Source organism: Coturnix japonica, chromosome 1 (assembly GCF_001577835.2).
Source record: "Coturnix japonica isolate 7356 chromosome 1, Coturnix japonica 2.1, whole genome shotgun sequence".
In the NCBI taxonomy this organism is placed as follows: Eukaryota; Metazoa; Chordata; class Aves; order Galliformes; family Phasianidae; genus Coturnix; species Coturnix japonica.
The window spans coordinates 30,835,473-30,853,152 of record NC_029516.1 but is presented as its reverse complement, the minus strand read 5'-3'; the positions used below and the strand labels follow the sequence as shown (position 1 = coordinate 30,853,152).

Below are 17,680 nucleotides of genomic sequence, written 5' to 3'. Positions count from 1 at the left end.
GCAGTTCTCTCCCATCAGTTAGTGTTAACTAACTTGGAGTTGCCATAATGAAAGAGGCCCCTCACAGAAGGAATGACTTGCCCTTCCATGATCCTGCATGTACAGCTGTCTTTTACAGCAGCCCATCAGCTTTCAATGCAATTCTTGCAGGAACACAACATATGTTTTATGAACCCTACACTGTTTTAGTAGCAGTTGCAGAAAAAGAAGAATTGTTTATTCCAATGATGCCTAGACTGCTATCTCCAAGGACAATTCTGCATCTGGCATTGTAAATGCCCAGGACATACAATCAAAACAAATTGTAATTTTAAGTCAGCTGCTGTGGTCTGAGGGTTCACAATGCCCAGCTAAGTTTTCTGACTTCAGACAGTGAAAAGAATTACTGACTCTATCAGCACTGACAAACACAAATTAACCAGCATATTCTCCAGATGATTCTCAGACCAATACAGAAGACCACTATTTACGGATGGCTTCTTCCACGAGCCACTGGCTGACTACTGAAGCATACTCAAGTTGTTTATTGTTAGCATACAGTAGCATGGCATAAAGAACAGCTAAAAACTTATTCTCTTAACCATGTTTTGCACCCTTTGCAAATGCTTCATCTGAAATCAAAAAACATTTGCAAACTTAACCACACACACTGGTATATTCTGTGTTTCAGTTAATGTGAAAGCATTCAGCTCTTCCAGACTGGAATAAGTACACTGCCCTTCTTCCTGTGATGTGAGCACCTCTAAACCCTTCTCAGAAGACAAAAGCAGACACTTTCACGTGAACACAGAAATTCAGAGAGAACAGTTCTTACTTACATAACAGGGTCGAACATATTGCGAATCTTTAAACACGGTGTCAAGCTGTTTGGTGGTGAATTTCTTCTATCTAGATGAAATGCTAAAAAATAAATTTAATGGTATTTATTGACATGCACAATATTATCTAGTAAACCACTCTATACATTAAAAACAGAATACCTTTCACCCACATATGAAAAAACTTCTAGGTTCAAACAGATAATGCATTCTCTCATGTTCAGTCCATAGTAAATGAAAGGAATTAAGGGCATTTATAAACACCAAACACTTGAAAAGCAAGTGTTGGTATTGTGTCTCTGAAAAGATATTCTCAGAATCTGGATCAAGTTTTTGGAGCTGTAGATTAACACTCAACTTCAAATACCTAATAAATTAACATCCCTTCCCACTTCGGGGGCAGTCTGTGTCCATTTGAATAAGAAATAGGGAGAGTCAAGCACACATCTATGTTACAGTAACAACTGTCAAGGATGGAGCTTTTATTATCCTACATGCTCTATACCTGTAATAAGAAACTTGGGGAAAAAATGAAATGAAATGCACCAATAGACACAACAGATACAAGAAAAATGGAATTTAAAAATGACAAGTAATTCTTCCGAAGATGAACAGACCCATTAAATATTCATGTGAACTTCTAAGATAAGTATCTTCCTTCTAAAGTTCCCGAATTCTCCATTTGGGAGTCACAACAGAAAAATGCACCATGAAGAAAGGAATAAAGGAAGCCTTTAAATTCAGCTAAGGCAGTCCCACACCATGAGGGGCCAATGATGCGCGTATCCCGGCAGAACAACTTCTAGTGCATGAAAGAAGTTTCACTTTGAAGATCTGGAGATGAGTAGATGCAAGACTTTAAGGGTCAAAACTCTCAACAAGACAAAATGATGTTCCAAGCTGAAGTTACTGCTTCTGTTTTTCAAACACTACTTTGTTTATTCAAGATGCTACATTCCTGATGTTACAAGACCAAGTTCTGGGCAGCAGTGCTTGATACTACTGACCTTTTACCAAAAAAATCTTTCAAGTACACCCAAGACACGCCAACACCACTGTTCTTCTGTAACTCATCAACAAAACCCTACTGTCAGTCACACAGAAGATATTGCACATGAAAGAAAAGCGCTAACCATGAGAACGCAGCCTGCAGATACAGGTAATTTGAGATTAAAAAGAAAAGAAAGCCTATAGTTATGTATTATAAGTTACAAGAAGTGGCCTCTGAATCTAAAATGAAATCTATCTCAAGTTCCTCAAACAATTATAACTGTTCTTATTAGAGCATACAAGCGCACTGCCCAAGTCACCAAGAACTTCAACAATTGTCCAGTCTTCCTTGGGAATGGATTTCTAACTATGCTGGTAACACTGCATCCATCTCTGAGCCGCCTGCAGTTTAAGGGCAAGTCCTTTTTCAATAGCAAATGGTTTTGTAAAGTTTTTTGCCCCAGGTTAAAAATCACATACAGGGTATACAATAAAACTTTACAGAACTAAGCAACATTGAAAAAATAAATGGACTTACGTTATTCACGTAGGTTGGCTCCAGCAGATGAAGGAAGGGTGAAATGTCACCAGCGTATTGTACACTGGGGCACCAGACCATACTGAAGAAGGTGATCTGGGGTGGCCTAGTCATGGACCCGGACCTGAAAAGGTGTGGGGTTGAGGAAATTATGTGCTGATTGCGAATAGCTAGGTTTATTCAGCACATTCTTTTATTCCAGTAATAAAGAATGGTGAGATAAACTGAAGGCACGTAGGATCAACATGCCTAAAAAGCAATTTCTGAACTAAAAAAAAGATAAAATACAGTAATTTAAGAAGACAGATTACACCAGTCAGCTGTGCAAAGTAACAAAATAAAGTGCTTTTGTATGTTTCTTCACTAACACAATCTCTGCCTGCTCCCATTCCAAATAACCTTCCAATTGAAAGCTCAAGAGGATTTCACGTGCTTGCAAAGATGACTTCAGCCAGAGTAGAACACCAGCACTGGTGCAAAACCGACTGGCTACCAATTTTATGTAAGCTCACAGTAGTAGAACAGATGCGCTCGGAGCAGTGTGGTACATGAAAATAAAGATAAATTCTGCTTTTTCTAGAAATGTTTCCAAGTCACCACAAATTAAAGCAGCTTTTCAACACAGATGTAGATCCCTACGCACAAGGGGAAAACAGAACTATGGAAATCACTGAGGTACAAAATAATTGCTACCACGGTAATAAGGATTAAAATGTAATACCAGAAATCAGACCAAACAGAAGGCTTGTGAAGAAGCTGGCAAGGAAAAAGAAAACAGTCTATCTCAACAGCAAAAGTCAATATAGTGCAGTAAACAGATGTCTCTTGAACTTCATTGCACATCTATACCAATTAATTTTACCCCTTCCCTACAAAAGGGCAAGTTTAAATTAATAGGTAACAAAGTTATTATATACATGAATTACGAAACAGCGCAACAGACCTTTAGATTCAGATTCAATGCACTTGATGAGACTGAAGACTCAGGTAACTATTTCTGACAAGCAGATTAATTCATGTTAAGCCATAGATAACCTATTTATCAAGTACTAGTCTTATCAAAGCAGGAGGCAAAAAAGGAAAACACTTTGTTGAAATTCTGAAGTTAAGCACCGTCACACAACAAACAAGGTTTGTCAGTAGACAGAAGTCAAAATACTACTAAATGCTACTAAGAAAAGAAACTCAGGCTAACTTGGGTTTTAATAGTTAAGCTACAGAAAAGATGGAAAGCTACACGGGATCAAAACTGCATTTTACCACAAAAATATCTCCCAGTTTTCCTGCAATACTTATGTGAACCTTCTCAACATGGAGAAAGGATTGTATTCTTAGAAGTGGGGGAGGAGGGCTATCAGTCACTCAACGTAACAGATTAGCTTGCATGCTGCAGGATGAAATATCATCCTAGACATGGCACTTCAGAGAACCTCCTTATCTACAGAGCTTTAAAGGAACTTTAGCCACTGCTGTTAGTTTAGCTTCTTTGGAGTTCATCGTACGTATTTTTCATTACAGATCAGGTACTGAAGACATTACAGGACAATAGCATCTCTTCATTCAAAAGCAAGCTGAACACACTAAAATATATATATATATATATTTTTTTTCCCTTCACTCCTTTAATTAAATTATACTTTGAACTGACAACACCTTGTTCCCTATGTTCATTGAGCTTACCCACCCATTTTTCTTTTGACAGTTACATCAAGTAGATGTAGTTCCAGTAGATGACACCCCAAAGTGCACCAGATTTGATTCTGACACAATCAAAAAATCCTAAACTACTGTCTGTCAAAGCACAGGCTGCATCCTGCAGGATTGAACACAATGCCACAACACTTGAACTGTGGGTGATGCATAGGTACAATAGAACCTAGACCTTCATGCACATTACAGGTCTCACACTTAAATTTATGGTGTCATACACCAATAACCTACTACTACACACTGACAAGTCAAAAGAACTTCAAGTGGACGTATTCTAAGCACTGTGCTCTGTTACAGAGCTGCACCAGATTTCAAGATTAAAAAAAATAATAACAAAACAGTGTTGAAATGATTTACAAGACCCCAGTGCAGAATTCATTCTGCTTCAATATGTATTGAGTTCTCTGAGTGTTTACCAACCTGAAGAGCATCTAGAACAGTCTCCAGTCTGACTTATGAACATCTGTCTTCAAAGTTCAGAACACGAGTACAAACTTATCCTATTTATTTGTAATTCCAGAAACAAAGGCGGTGACATACACATAATTGTCAGTATTAGCAAAAAACCTTTAAATGTGAAGACAGCCTGCTAACTGGATGTACTAAGGCATAGAGTCCAAGCAGCTTTGTTACTTCAACCCCCAAGTTCTTCTATTATAGCTGAAATATGCTATTTCAATCTTTCAAATATCTCTGCTGAACTACAAACTTAAGAACCAGGAAAACAGCTGTTGAAAGAAGTGCTAACGGGATAGCTGTTGATATATCCTATGCAGTAATAAAAAGTATAGAGGGAACCCTACAAAGTAGATATCCTCTTCAGCATGAATGAGGCTAAAAGCCACAGCTTAGAAGTAGCACACATCCACAGTGTGCTGAAGTCAATATCAGATGCTCAAACTTCCATGGTACCGACCAGAACCTACTACTGAAGTTTCCTAAAAGGAAACAATACCTCATTTCCAATGAACGATTAAAAATGAGAAGTGTAATGCTAAAAACCAATGGCATAACTTCCTGTAGTATTATATCCCAACAGAACATACCACATGGACAAGCAAGCACTGGATCCCAAGACCACAAAGATCCTCATCAAATAACATGCAAATATCTCAAAATATTTGGCTTTACTGATGGGAGAGAATTGCTTGCTTTTGCTTTGAACTTAAAAAAGCAAAACTTAAGACTCGAGTGCTAAAGGCAAACACATGCACTAGCTGGGATAAAAATCAAGATGTTAGCAACTCTTTTTATTCAAGCAATCAAGTCTGCTACAGTTAAGCGTGCCAGGCCACAAAGAAGCCCTTTCTGTCTGGAAAGAAAATAATCACAGTGGAAGAATCACTTTAAAACCATATCCTCTATGCATAAGGAATAATAAAAATATTGTTTCTTACAAGTAGGAAATTGACATATGTTCTTTTTATTGATATAAGCCAATTACTATTTGCATTAGTGAAACTAAGACCAAAATAAGCATACCCCACACGAACATGTTAGAGTATAGCTGCCTGTTACTAGGAGTTGGTTTTGTTTGCTTAAGTGGGACCAAGAAGGGAAGAAAATCTGTTTGGTTTTTAATGAAGCTGATTTCAACATCTAGTTTGACTCGTGACTCAACCTCAACAACATCCAATCAGCATAAGTAAGCTGAACTAAAAACTGGAGAAGCAGCAGCTTCCTCCTCCCTCACCACCAAAATAAGCCATATTACCACCTGATAAACTAGGATTCTGACAGGAAGGCGATACGGAAGAACCAGCATGGCTTCAGCAAGAGCAAATCCTGCTTCACTAACCTAGTGGCCATTTATGATGGTGTCACTGCATCAACAAACAAGGGAAGAGCCACTGACATTATCTACCTGGACAGACTTCAGTAAGGCCTTTGACACAGTACCACACAACATCCTTCTCTCCAAATTGTAAGGATACAGATTTGATGGGTAGACTGTTCAATGGAGGAAGAACTGGCTGCGGGATTGAGTCCAGAGAGCAATGGTCAATGGATCAGTGTCAGGATGAAGATCAGTGACAAGCAGTGTACCCCTGGGGTCAGTGCTGGGACTGATACTCTTTAATATCACATCAAGCTGTGGGGTGCAGTCAACACGCCCAAGGGACAAGATGCACCCAGAGGGACCTACACAGGCTTGAGCAGTGGGTGCAGGTGAACCTCGCAAGGTTCAACAAAGCCAAGTGCAAGGTCTCTCTCCCAGGTTGAGGCAACCCTCATTACCAATACAAGCTGCAGGATGAAAGGACTGAGTGCACCCCTGCCAGAAAATACCCAAATGTACTGGTGGATGGCAAGCTGGACAAGAGCCAGCAATGTGCCCTCACAGCCCAGGAACCCAACCATATCCTGGGCTGCATCAAAAGAAGCACTAAGAGAGGTGATCCTGCCCCTCTACTCTGAACTGGTGAGGCCTCACCTAGGGAACTGCATCCAGATGTGGAATCCTTAGTACAGGAGAGACACAGACTTGTTGGAGTGTGTCCAGAGGAGGGCCACAAAATGGAACCTATGAGGACCAAAGGGATGGAACCTCTCCTATGAGAACAGGCTGAAAGCTGGGGCTGTTCAGCCTGGAGAGGAGAAGGCTGCAAGGCAACCTGATAGCAGCATTTCAATATCTAAAGGGGAGCTACAGGAAAGAAAGGGACAGACTCTCTAGCAGAGTCTGTGGTGACAGAACAAGGGGAAATGGCTTCAAGCTTAAAGAGGATAAATTTAGGTTGGATATAAGGAAAAAGTATTTTACAGTGAGAGTGGTGAGGCACTGGAACTGTGCCCAGGCTGCCCAGAGATGTGGTGGACGCCCCATAAACTTTCAAGGTGAGGTTGGATCAGGCCCTGGGTAACCTGACATAGCTGTACATGTCCCTATTGATTGCAGGGCAGCAGGAAAAGATGACCTTTAAAGGTCTCACCCAACATGAAGGACTCCATGATTCTTGGTTTAAGCTCATGGAAAGGAACAAGTAACCCATTTTGACTGTATGCCCTTAGGTATAACAAAAAAGCTTATTTGGTTTGAATGCTTCAAATAAGTAAATCTAGAGAATAAGATGACATGAAAATGGTGCCAACTTCATAAAAATACTTAAAGAGATGAGAGAAAGCAAGTCTTCTATTCCCAAGGGACAAAATACCACTTAGAAGTTAGAAACAGAAATTCCAACAATTGTATTTGTAATACCTTGGCCTTGCCACACTTTCGATGGTATTACTAAAACTTTGTCACATGCTGCAGAAGGTTGCATCCATTTCCAAACCAAGAACTCAGCACCACCTATTCTTCGCGTCTCTGTACGAACTCTAGATTCATTTGCCGCTAGGAAGGCAACTGCTCTGCTCCAGACTTTCCTCATTTTCCTCCTTGAAGAAAAAAATAATTACAAGGTTAGTATTATAACCACCTGCATAGCTGACATTAATCATAGGAGCGAATCATAGGAGGAACTAATGTTGTTTTTTCCAACCCTTACTAATAAGAATCTCCAAGAATATTATTCCATGTAATCTACTGCTATTTAATTAGTTACTCAACCAATTTATAATTACTGAGTCTCAAGCTTTATTCCATGTAACAAAATGAAATACATACAGTGGGTACATACCTGTCCTGAGCTGGTATTACAGAATCACGCACATGTAAAATAGGCATATAAGGCTGCAAGTCTTTATTTTCAGAACATGCCTCACTGTGACTTCTTAGAACATCTAGAATACCATAAAAAAAAAATTAAAATGGGTAAACATCGGATTCATATAAACATTAAGAAAAAAAATCAATTCTGGCTACAAAAGAGCTCTCACTTGACTGATACTTTTAATTGTTAGCAAAGATGGCCACTTTTGGAATTAAAAGTGCTTTTTCCCCTACCCCAACAAAACCTGACTAACAAACACAGAAGTACATTGATGTAGAAAGGCAGAATTGCACAATATGAATGTGCATTCCATTCCAGTAACACAATTTTGCTCAAATCAACTAATTAAAAGGTTGGTTTTTTTTCTATTATAAAACAATAAGGGTAGAAACAGTAGCTAACATTTAGGTGTTTTGGATAAAGACAGCTGAAAAACAAAGATGCAGAAAGCAATATCACCCTATATCTAGTAAATGAACATCATATTTATACTGTTTACCAATGTAGATAACATACTGTCTTATCAACAGGAATTTATTACAGCCATGATGACGCGCTACATAAATTTAAAGCTCCTTAACAAAAACTTAAGTTTAAAATGCAATTTAAAATATACGTGTATAGATATATATATTTACACACACACATAAACAAAAAAAACCCCAAACCACAAAAAGGCCTTTTTCAGAAAACTGTAACAGTGCGACAATAACTAACAGTCAAAAAACATAATTGACTGAATTAAGGCCAGCAGTTCAAAAGCAGAGGTGATACATATATACCAGACATGAGACTCAAGGAAACGTACCTATGATTTTTACCACCATATCATACATCTGCTTTGTTTCCTCCTCTTCTTTCGCCCAGCGGTATTTCATGTAGTGCAAGACTCCCCAAACAATTGCTACACCTGCATCAAGATGTTTAATACTCTTTAAACAGCATTAGAAAGTCAGTTATATTCAAGAAGTTGCTTGAATGCCCTAACGTTCTATATTTACATTTCAAAGCTAGTCAAGTACACTGTACTTGCTATCAATACCTTTATTGGTACCATCACTTGAAGTTAAAACAGGTATTAATTACAACATATCCAACTTTTACATGATGGTTAATTTCTGTAAAGGTGCTTCATATTAATCTCAAATGTGAGTTTTAACACTAAGCGATTTGCTCAGCATTACAGATGAGACCAATTGTTGACCTGTACACTGAGTTTTGCCTCCAACTTCCAATCCAACCCTCACATTCACTATTATCAGAAAAACAGCCATTTGCGACAGCTTGCCTTGGATTACTTTAGTTTGTCAGAAGGACTTCAAAAAAAAAAAACAAAAAAAAAACAAATATGAAACTGTTATGAATCTATGATATGGTTCCATGATCAATGACCTCCTGAATATTTAAAACGTGCATGAGATGAATTGCACATCTTTGGTTCTTTCCTTGTGCCTGGTTAGAAATCCTGAGATGTCGACACTCAGTCATTATTATTCTGCCCCATTTTCAGGATGGATAAGAATCAGCTAAACTTGAGAGTACATGAAATTTAACTAGAAAACTATCAAAGATTAAGTCTTCCTGAAAAACTAGACACATTTTCTAACACAGACTTACAAGTAAGAATGCTTGGTTACAACCAAGTCATTAAACTTTTCCTAGAAATGGAAATATAAACCGTAGAAAAGATAATCTGCCTCAAGTTCCTAGAACAACAGTGAAACAGACTCCAAGACCACCATGTCTTTTTTCTCAAATACATCCAAATTTGGATTTTTTATTTTTATTTATTTATTTTGAAACACACAGTGTTGCTTTGGCAGAGAAAAAGCCCAAGTCTGCAGAGAAGAGATCAGTTTAGCTGACTACAGCAGCAAATGATAGCAAGTAATGCAAAAATGCAGTATGGTTCAAAAGAGTACAGTAGACTGTTGTAACCAGGACACTGACTTAGTGTCACTAAGGACGCCAGGACACTGACTCAGTAAAAGAGTTGCTTTCTTGTTTTTATGTAAGTACGAGGGGAAAAGTTATAATTAAGAATCCACTTTTGATAGCTTACCTAAAAGCGGTATTGATAATCTATGAGTTACACTAATAAATGCACGGCGGAAACGACATCTGAAAGACATCTTTGGACTAGTGGATTCCAGGTACTTCACATCTGTCACATTAGTGACATCCACATCATTAGGGTCACTGCCAAGACACCTATTAAAACATATAAAACATTTACAAAACAGAATACATTCCATCAGAACACATTGCTATGAAACAAAGCTCACTTACTTTATGCCAACATCTTCCCCACTATTCAATATCCATTGTAGTGCTGTGTTAAATACACTTTCATATTCTGGATCTATATTCTGTCAAAAGATAAACATCAATGAGAAACTTTCTAAAGAACAAAAACTTACCATGCCACAGTAAAACACAGATACTGCAAAGATTATGCAATTTGCAGTAGCAGACAAAAGTAAATTACTTTGATCTCAGGTTTCACACAGCTCCTCACATTGACAAAGTGATTTCATACACGCTATGAGCAGCTACAGGACTTACTAATATTCCTCAAATAAAGGACTACACAAAAAGTCAAGTCACCATCATCCTTTAGTAACAATTCTAACCTATACTGTAAAAATAAATTCAGCCACTAGGAGGTGCTCATTGAAAACCTATTTCAGAAATAAAACTAGTTATAAATCCAGCTGAAAATTAGTCCCATAAGAAGCAGCTGAGGTTTGTTTTTAAGTCATTTTTCTCAAGATTATTTGCAGAATATCAAGTAAGATGCTCATGTTTGTTGTTCAAGAGTGATATAAATATGTAAATGCCCATGTAGTTAACTTAGTTGACATCAGTTATTGTAGGAGGACATATACTGCAATTTGAGCAAAGACAAAGTTCCATAGTTCACCTTACATGTCCTTTTGTAGAAAAACAAAAGCGAAACAATGGAAGTCAATACTCTATTTGAACTGAAACTGTCCAAAACAATTTTTTATCTCCACCGTTTCTTTGGATCTTACATCAAAGAAAAGCCCCTAAGAGAAAAAGAACAGCAGCTGACTTATTTTCACTTTGAGAATAAAAAAAGTTTACCACCGAACACTGAAATTTGGCAAAGGAGTCGCGTTTATAGTCACAAAATGAGGCACTGTACAGTTACACAGGGTTTTGTTTAAGCGACAGATTTTCAGACAAACTTTGAGCTTAGAGCCACAAGTTATTAAAATCATCATTCTTTCAATATAATAGAAATGCAATTCCATTCATCATCTAGCATCACTTCTTTCCCCCCACTTTTCTCCTATTTGCTGTTCCCCTCCCCCAAAATCTCTCTACCTCCTCAAATGAAAATCATGAGCATCATGCTTTAAAAGATGTTAATTCTAAACATTTCCAATTACCATTTAATTCTAATTCAAATATTAGTCACTACATTAGAATGAAATCACACCAAAACAAAAATAAGACCTTAATTTTTGCTTACACAGATCTCAAGTTAGAAGCAATGAAAAATACCACAATGACTTACTTTCAAATACGCAGCTGCCTCCTGGACGGTAAGGTTTCTTTGAACAGAGCTGCCACATTCATGTTTCCCTGGTAAAATTAAATTTATTTTGATCATACATATTACTGCATTGTGTAAAATAAAAATACCTAAACACAACCTTATGGTTCTTGTAATCTATGCAAGCAGGAGTGGCCAAATAGTTATCTTAAAAAAAGATATCAGGATGAAATATATATATATATATATATATAAAAAGATTGTCACAGCTAATAATAAGTACAAACATCAATACAACTTCATGTGATGATCAGAAAGCATACTTCAATATTTACACTGAAACTGGAAAAAAAGGGAGTATAAAGATCAATCAGAAGAACATTACCATGAAAGAGTTGCTGTACCCTGACCAAATAATTTTCCTTTACTCTGAAACAGGTGTTAGCTTTTACAGAGAGCATGTTAGTTCTAGTTCAATCATACCCACAGTGTTACTTCTGGCACCATGAGGTTACCACATTACAGCTCGCTCCAAGTTACTGTAGTACTTCCTTTCCTTCCTGCAGGCATACAACACAGCAATCTGCCCCCAAACTGCTGGTTTTACCATCTTCCTAATTCTTTTGGAAATAATGAGGAAGCAGCCAGGAATTAAGGCACAGTCAGTTCACAGCCATGTGCCATCTTCTTCCTCACTTACTTTTACTCAACTGAAGAACTCCAATTTATGCTAAAATAGATTTAGTGACAGTCAGGCCAACACAAAAGCAAAACATCCAATAACAGTTTTTCCTGCTGCTAGGTTATTATTTCTGAAGAACTGGAAGAGAACAACAGATCATTTATTTCTTGATCTTCCTAAAAAGAATCAAAAATAAAGATGAACACCCTGGTACCTATATCTGCACCAAAAACAGCAAAAAAAAGGGAAAACAAATCCAGCCTATCACTAACTCAAGCCGAGGCCTTCCTCTTCTGCACTCACACCCATCAGTAATTCCCAAAGCAATAGCATAGCTAAGGAAGTTTATATTTTTCATACATGTGAGATTCTTAAACTTCTGTTTACAGTCTCAACAGTTATTTCAAGATTAATCTATTTATACTGGATTACCTTTTGAACGCAGCACCCTCTAGTATTAACTATCTTGATCCAAGGCAAAATTAGCAAACGCTACCACAGGCTGTGGGAAACATTTTCACTCCTAACTCACAGGAGGGAGTTTCAAAGAAATAAATGTTTCTATGAAGAAGTCCTTTGCAGTCTGTTCTGTCTAACATACTTCATATACGAAAGATACAGTAGTTAAAAGCTGCTTCTCTTGATAATTAGCACACATCTGAAATGTAGTCAAAGCTCATTAGATCTGATATGATAGCAAAACTACAGATGTCACCAATGAAATAGCATTCTTGCCAAAAGAGAAACCTGCACAAGAACTGGAGAACTGTTAGTTATTCCAGCATACAGCTTAGGCAGACATTCTTTTTGTTCTGCATAAACTCCACTACCTGCAATGTACATTTACAGACATCCTTGATTTCATGTTTCAAGGGTGGCAGACTCGGGAGAACCACGTATCTTCTTCAGACAGTCTCAAGCACAAGCATATTGTTTTAAACCTGAATTTTTAGTCAAAAAAATCCCAAACATATCCTGCTAGAAGCTCTATCAACAGTCTCAGCCAGGTATTACATTACATAGCACTAACATGACTTACAGATACTACATACAGGAAAAAAAAGAATGAATACGACCTGAAGTTTTGAAGCACATCAGTCACCATTTGAACAGAACAGATTAGAGGAGCAAGGAGATGAAACTCTTCTACCCAATGGCTTAAGGGTTTGGTTTTGGTTTTTGTTGATGCCAACTTCACATCTTCTTGTCTCACTTTTAAAAGGCCAGCAGACAGTTTCTTCACTGAGCTTTTCCTGACAGCTTTTTGTTGTTGTTGTTGTTTTCCCCCTAACTGAGCAGATTTACCTCTTAAAACGCTTTTGATGCTCAGGCACTGACTACATTTAAGGCCCATCAGTACAAACTACTCTCACGCAATCCCAGAAGAGAATAAATAAAAACCACTTCTATCTTGCCTCCCACTCCTGAAATCAGTAAGCTAATCACTCGCACAGCTTCAGCTCCCAGCAAAAAGCTGCTGGAACTGCAGCTACTCATTCCTACTCATCTGTTGTTGAGAATCTGAAAAGCTTGCAGAAAATGGAAAATTCATAAGCCAGGTAAATGTCCACTCTACTGAAAGCAGCAAGATTTTCCTATATGCCATTTCAGCCACTCTTTAGCTAGTGGGTCTGCAAATGAAGGCTTACTTTGAATTAGTCTGGCATAAATATTAACCACTTGGCTTGGAAACTCAGTCTGATGCTCAGAGAAGTGAGTAATCAAGGAAGAGTAAGAGTAGAACAAATGTTGTGAGAACGAGTACAAATGACTGATCTCCCATAGGCAAATTCAACTGTCCAACAATGTGGAAAACCAGAAATTGTTAAATGAGTTTTAAATCAGCGTAAAAAAGAAAAAATAATTATCTGAAGAACTAAAGGCTACAGAGTGTAACAGAACAGAGAGCTACCAGATACAGTAGCTAACATTTAAATTAACATTAAGGAACAGCCAGTGTTTTGCCAGGCCTTACTGCCAGCCTTGGATTTACTAGTGAGTCTCATTCCATATGGAAGTCCAATTCATCTCACATCTCAAGGACCTGTGCTGCCCTTTAGTGCATAAGGAAATCATCCGCATCTCACAAACCCCTCTCTGTGGAGAATGCCAAGCCAAAGATGCTTCTTACTAAGTAAAAATCCTGTGCAGAAGGAAACACGATTATATCTATCAGGAGATGCTTCTTTGGAGGATAGTGATTAGGCTTGTTCATTTTGTAAACCTAAGAATGGATCCATCTACTGAAGACTCTCCACAAAAGGCAAACATCCAGTAATAATTACATACATGCTGGAAGGAAGCCTAATTTAAATAAAACATTCTGTTTAAAGTGTTAGGCACTGAGCTATACAATATCTACAAACCTTGCTGCTTTTAACAAAGGCAGAACGAAAAGACAAACAAGAATATAAAATTCAATGCAGAACTGAATGAGTAGAATCTACTTCTCCCTCTGGTTTCTTCTGAAGTAGGCATTACTCACCACAGATTTAGTAGACTAATAATTCTGAGAACAGTGATGCATTAAAGGCAATCTATTTTTACAGAGGATAATTAAATTATTTTACATAATATCAGAGCGCCACAGAATAGAATAGACATCTACAGTTGGAATGTAGTATATTAAGTCAAATAAAAATAATGAAGCATTACTGTGACTCTTTCTGTTACTTAAAAGAGCTTTCAGTGTGTCATCTTTTATTTTAAAGCTCCATCATTTGCTCTCCAATTAAAGTTGACAAAGCAGGGAACACCAGCTCAATAAAAATACAAAAAAGCTTAATAAAAATACAAAAAGCTTAATTAAACAGAAGGCTAGAAACTAAAATCTGAAGTGATCATCTCCACTGCAATTAGAACACTGAATAACGCTGAACAGAAGACGCTAGTGCAAGTTTCCATCATGCCTTTTTAATATTAACAGAAATAACATGAACAAATGATTCACAGCCAAGCATGAAATGAGAGAAACTTTTCCAAGTATGTGACAAGCCGGTAGAGAATCATTTTTACTAAAACTATCTTCCATTACTCCTCTCTTCTGAGATGCTGCACCAAGTATAAGACCAGTGCTCTTAAACCCTCATCTCTCCAGCAACCTCCTGTGTCATACAACTTTTAAACAGATTCCACCTGTTGTGCCAGGCCAATGCGACTGCAGGACTGAAAAAGTGGATGACAGACTTCTACCTCTCATACCTTGAAGACAGTTGTCATTGAGGATAACTTCTGTCTGAGTATCAATGAAATAAATCATTTCTCAAACTGCATGAATGCTATTCTGCTGAGCCACAGGGCAATCTTGCAATACGGCAATCTTGCAATTGAGGTTCATCTAATCAGAAAGTATAGTTTTGAAAGTAAGTGTTGAAGATTCTCCTGGACAGAAATAGACTAAGAGAGACTAAGACATCTTTGAGATCTAAGGAAGAAAGCAGCAGGTCACCTTGGAACATGTATTTTCTTCTTGTAAGGAAGACAGGTAAAGTGTATTCTTCTAAGTGTTCATCACATATACAAACCCCAATTTAAGAAGAAAACTCAGCTTTCCTTCACAGATGCAGAAATGAAGCACCGAGCATTTTTACCCATGCAAATGAATCATTTACTGTACAGCCACTGGAGGGCCAGATGACATCAAGGAAAGGGCAAGCTGTTATACTAACTCTCATCCTCCTTTGAAGAGAGAATTTAATTTGTTACTTCCATTTTACACCACCCAGTGCTTTGCTGCACACAGCCGCAGGACTCAAAAGACACTTGTGCACACCACAGATTAGCTACCTTGCATGAAAGAAATGTTTTGGTCTCAATGATGGATCGCAAAGAATGATACACTATCATCTATTAAGTATAAAATAGTCTGAAACAGATAAGAATATCAAGATGTAATTGAACCAAATTCAACACTATAAGGCATTCACAGTCAGAATGCAATAAATTTAAAACTAAGGAAAAAAAACATATCTTGAACACATACAGGTTAAACACCCTTTCACTAGATTGGGTTGAAGTACACTGTAAACAAAGAAATTCTGTGGGGTTTGTCCAAACATTCCTTTAATTCACTGCAGATATTGTAAATATTCTGAAAACAAAAGCTTCTGCAGGAAGATCACTCCTGCAATTTAAAGGTATTACAGAGTTGCTCAGATTTCTCATCTATTTCCTGCACAGTCCCAGACATAAACTGTCAGCCTCACAGCTGTTGCCACGTTTTCACCCTTTGACAAATACCTGCAGTATATGACAATAGTGAACCTAAATATAGAGAAAGTGAATACACTGAGAAGCCTTCTCAGTGGTACCTGCTGTTGCAAAACAGTTGTCACAAGGAACAGTTACAGCAATAACGAACCACTGCCTCGCAAATACTAAAAAAATAAACGAAGACGTTGAACAAAAACAGCTCAGTGATCACAGAACAGTTGCTGCTGTAAATCACATTCACTCGATGACAAAGTGAATTTAATCTTAAGAACTGAATCTTAATTTTACCATTTCCCAACTCTGATGTGTAAATACCCACATAATTTAAAGCTGTCTTAATTGTGAAAGCACAGTGATTTTATTTTGAATATTCAATAATTAGTTCTGAACACCACCTCTTGCACAATACTATACACAGAAGTTTACATTAGTATGCAATTAGCTGAAAGTTAGACTAATCTGTCTAACAAGGCCATCTCGTTTAACCACTAAACATTTTTGCTCGTTGTGAAATAAAGTTTCAAACATTTTTCCACTAGAATGAAATAACCACCGTGGCCTCACCACATACAGCATATTTAAACCTTCTAATCAAACCAGATTAATGAAGCATTATGACGTTAGATCAAAAATCTTGATATCAAAATATTCCATCTTCCATTGTAACCCAAAAAACGTTGCAATGAAAGATGCTACACTGGCAGAAAAGGCAGTGAACATGCCCTGGGACTTCTAATTTCCCAAAGCAGAACTCTAAAGGGCCTCAGACAGATTTTGGTAAGGGTCCAGAGGAGGGCCACAAAGATGATCAGGGGGCTGGAGCACCTCTCCTATGAGGACAGGCTGAGGGAGTTGGGCTTGTTCAGCCTGGAGAAGAGAAGGTTGCGGGGTGACCTCATTGCAGCCTTTCAATACCTGAAGGGAACTTACTCCCAGGAGGGGAGTAAACTCTTCGAAAGGGCTGACATTAGCAGGACTTGGGGAAATGGTTTTAAGTTGAAAGAGGGAAGATTTAGGTTGGATGTTGGGGGGAAGTTCTTCACTAGGAGAGTGGTTAGGCCCTGGAACAGGCTGCCCAGGGAGGTTGTGGATGCCCCGTCCTTGGAGGTGTTCAAGACCAGGTTGGACGGGGCCCTGGGCAACCTGATCTAGTAAAGGTGTATGTTTGGTGGCCCTGCCAGGCAGGGGGGTTGGAACTACATGATCCTTGAGGTCCCTTCCAACCCGGGTCATTCTGTGATTCTGTGATATGCCAGTTGCTACAAATCACTACCTGAGCACACACATCTCAGTAGCTGTTACCATAATACTCTTAGTCACAATATTTTTCAAGTGTTACCTGCTACTTGTGCCAACTTATCATGAAGTGCATATAAGCTGTTCATCATGAGGCTTATTTCATCTTCCTAGAATTACAAAAAAACATCACATTAATATTAAAACAGCATTACTAGCAAGACATTTTCTTACACTTAATCTAAAGATTTTATACATTATCAGAAAGAAAAAAAAATTGTAGACACATATACAGGTAGAAAGCTATAATGTCTC

At 37.9% G+C, this 17,680-nt stretch overlaps 1 protein-coding gene across 3 annotated transcripts in view; it reads right to left on the bottom strand.

The window, feature by feature from the left end:
* LEMD3 (LEM domain containing 3) overlaps positions 1 to 17,680 on the bottom strand; it is a 40,427-nt gene that overhangs the window by 3,680 nt on the left and 19,067 nt on the right. For 2 of the 3 annotated variants that reach the window (XM_015855614.2, XM_015855623.2), the window contains 8 exons: positions 17,469 to 17,535; positions 11,257 to 11,324; positions 10,002 to 10,081; positions 9,775 to 9,923; positions 8,521 to 8,622; positions 7,680 to 7,782; positions 7,259 to 7,437; positions 819 to 900 (listed from right to left, as the gene is read on the bottom strand). In XM_015855614.2, coding sequence (XP_015711100.1) covers positions 819 to 900; positions 7,259 to 7,437; positions 7,680 to 7,782; positions 8,521 to 8,622; positions 9,775 to 9,923; positions 10,002 to 10,081; positions 11,257 to 11,324; positions 17,469 to 17,535 — 830 coding nt within the window. The remainder of the gene's footprint in view (positions 1 to 818; positions 901 to 7,258; positions 7,438 to 7,679; positions 7,783 to 8,520; positions 8,623 to 9,774; positions 9,924 to 10,001; positions 10,082 to 11,256; positions 11,325 to 17,468; positions 17,536 to 17,680) is intronic. The other variant, XM_015855633.2, reaches the window with a different exon arrangement.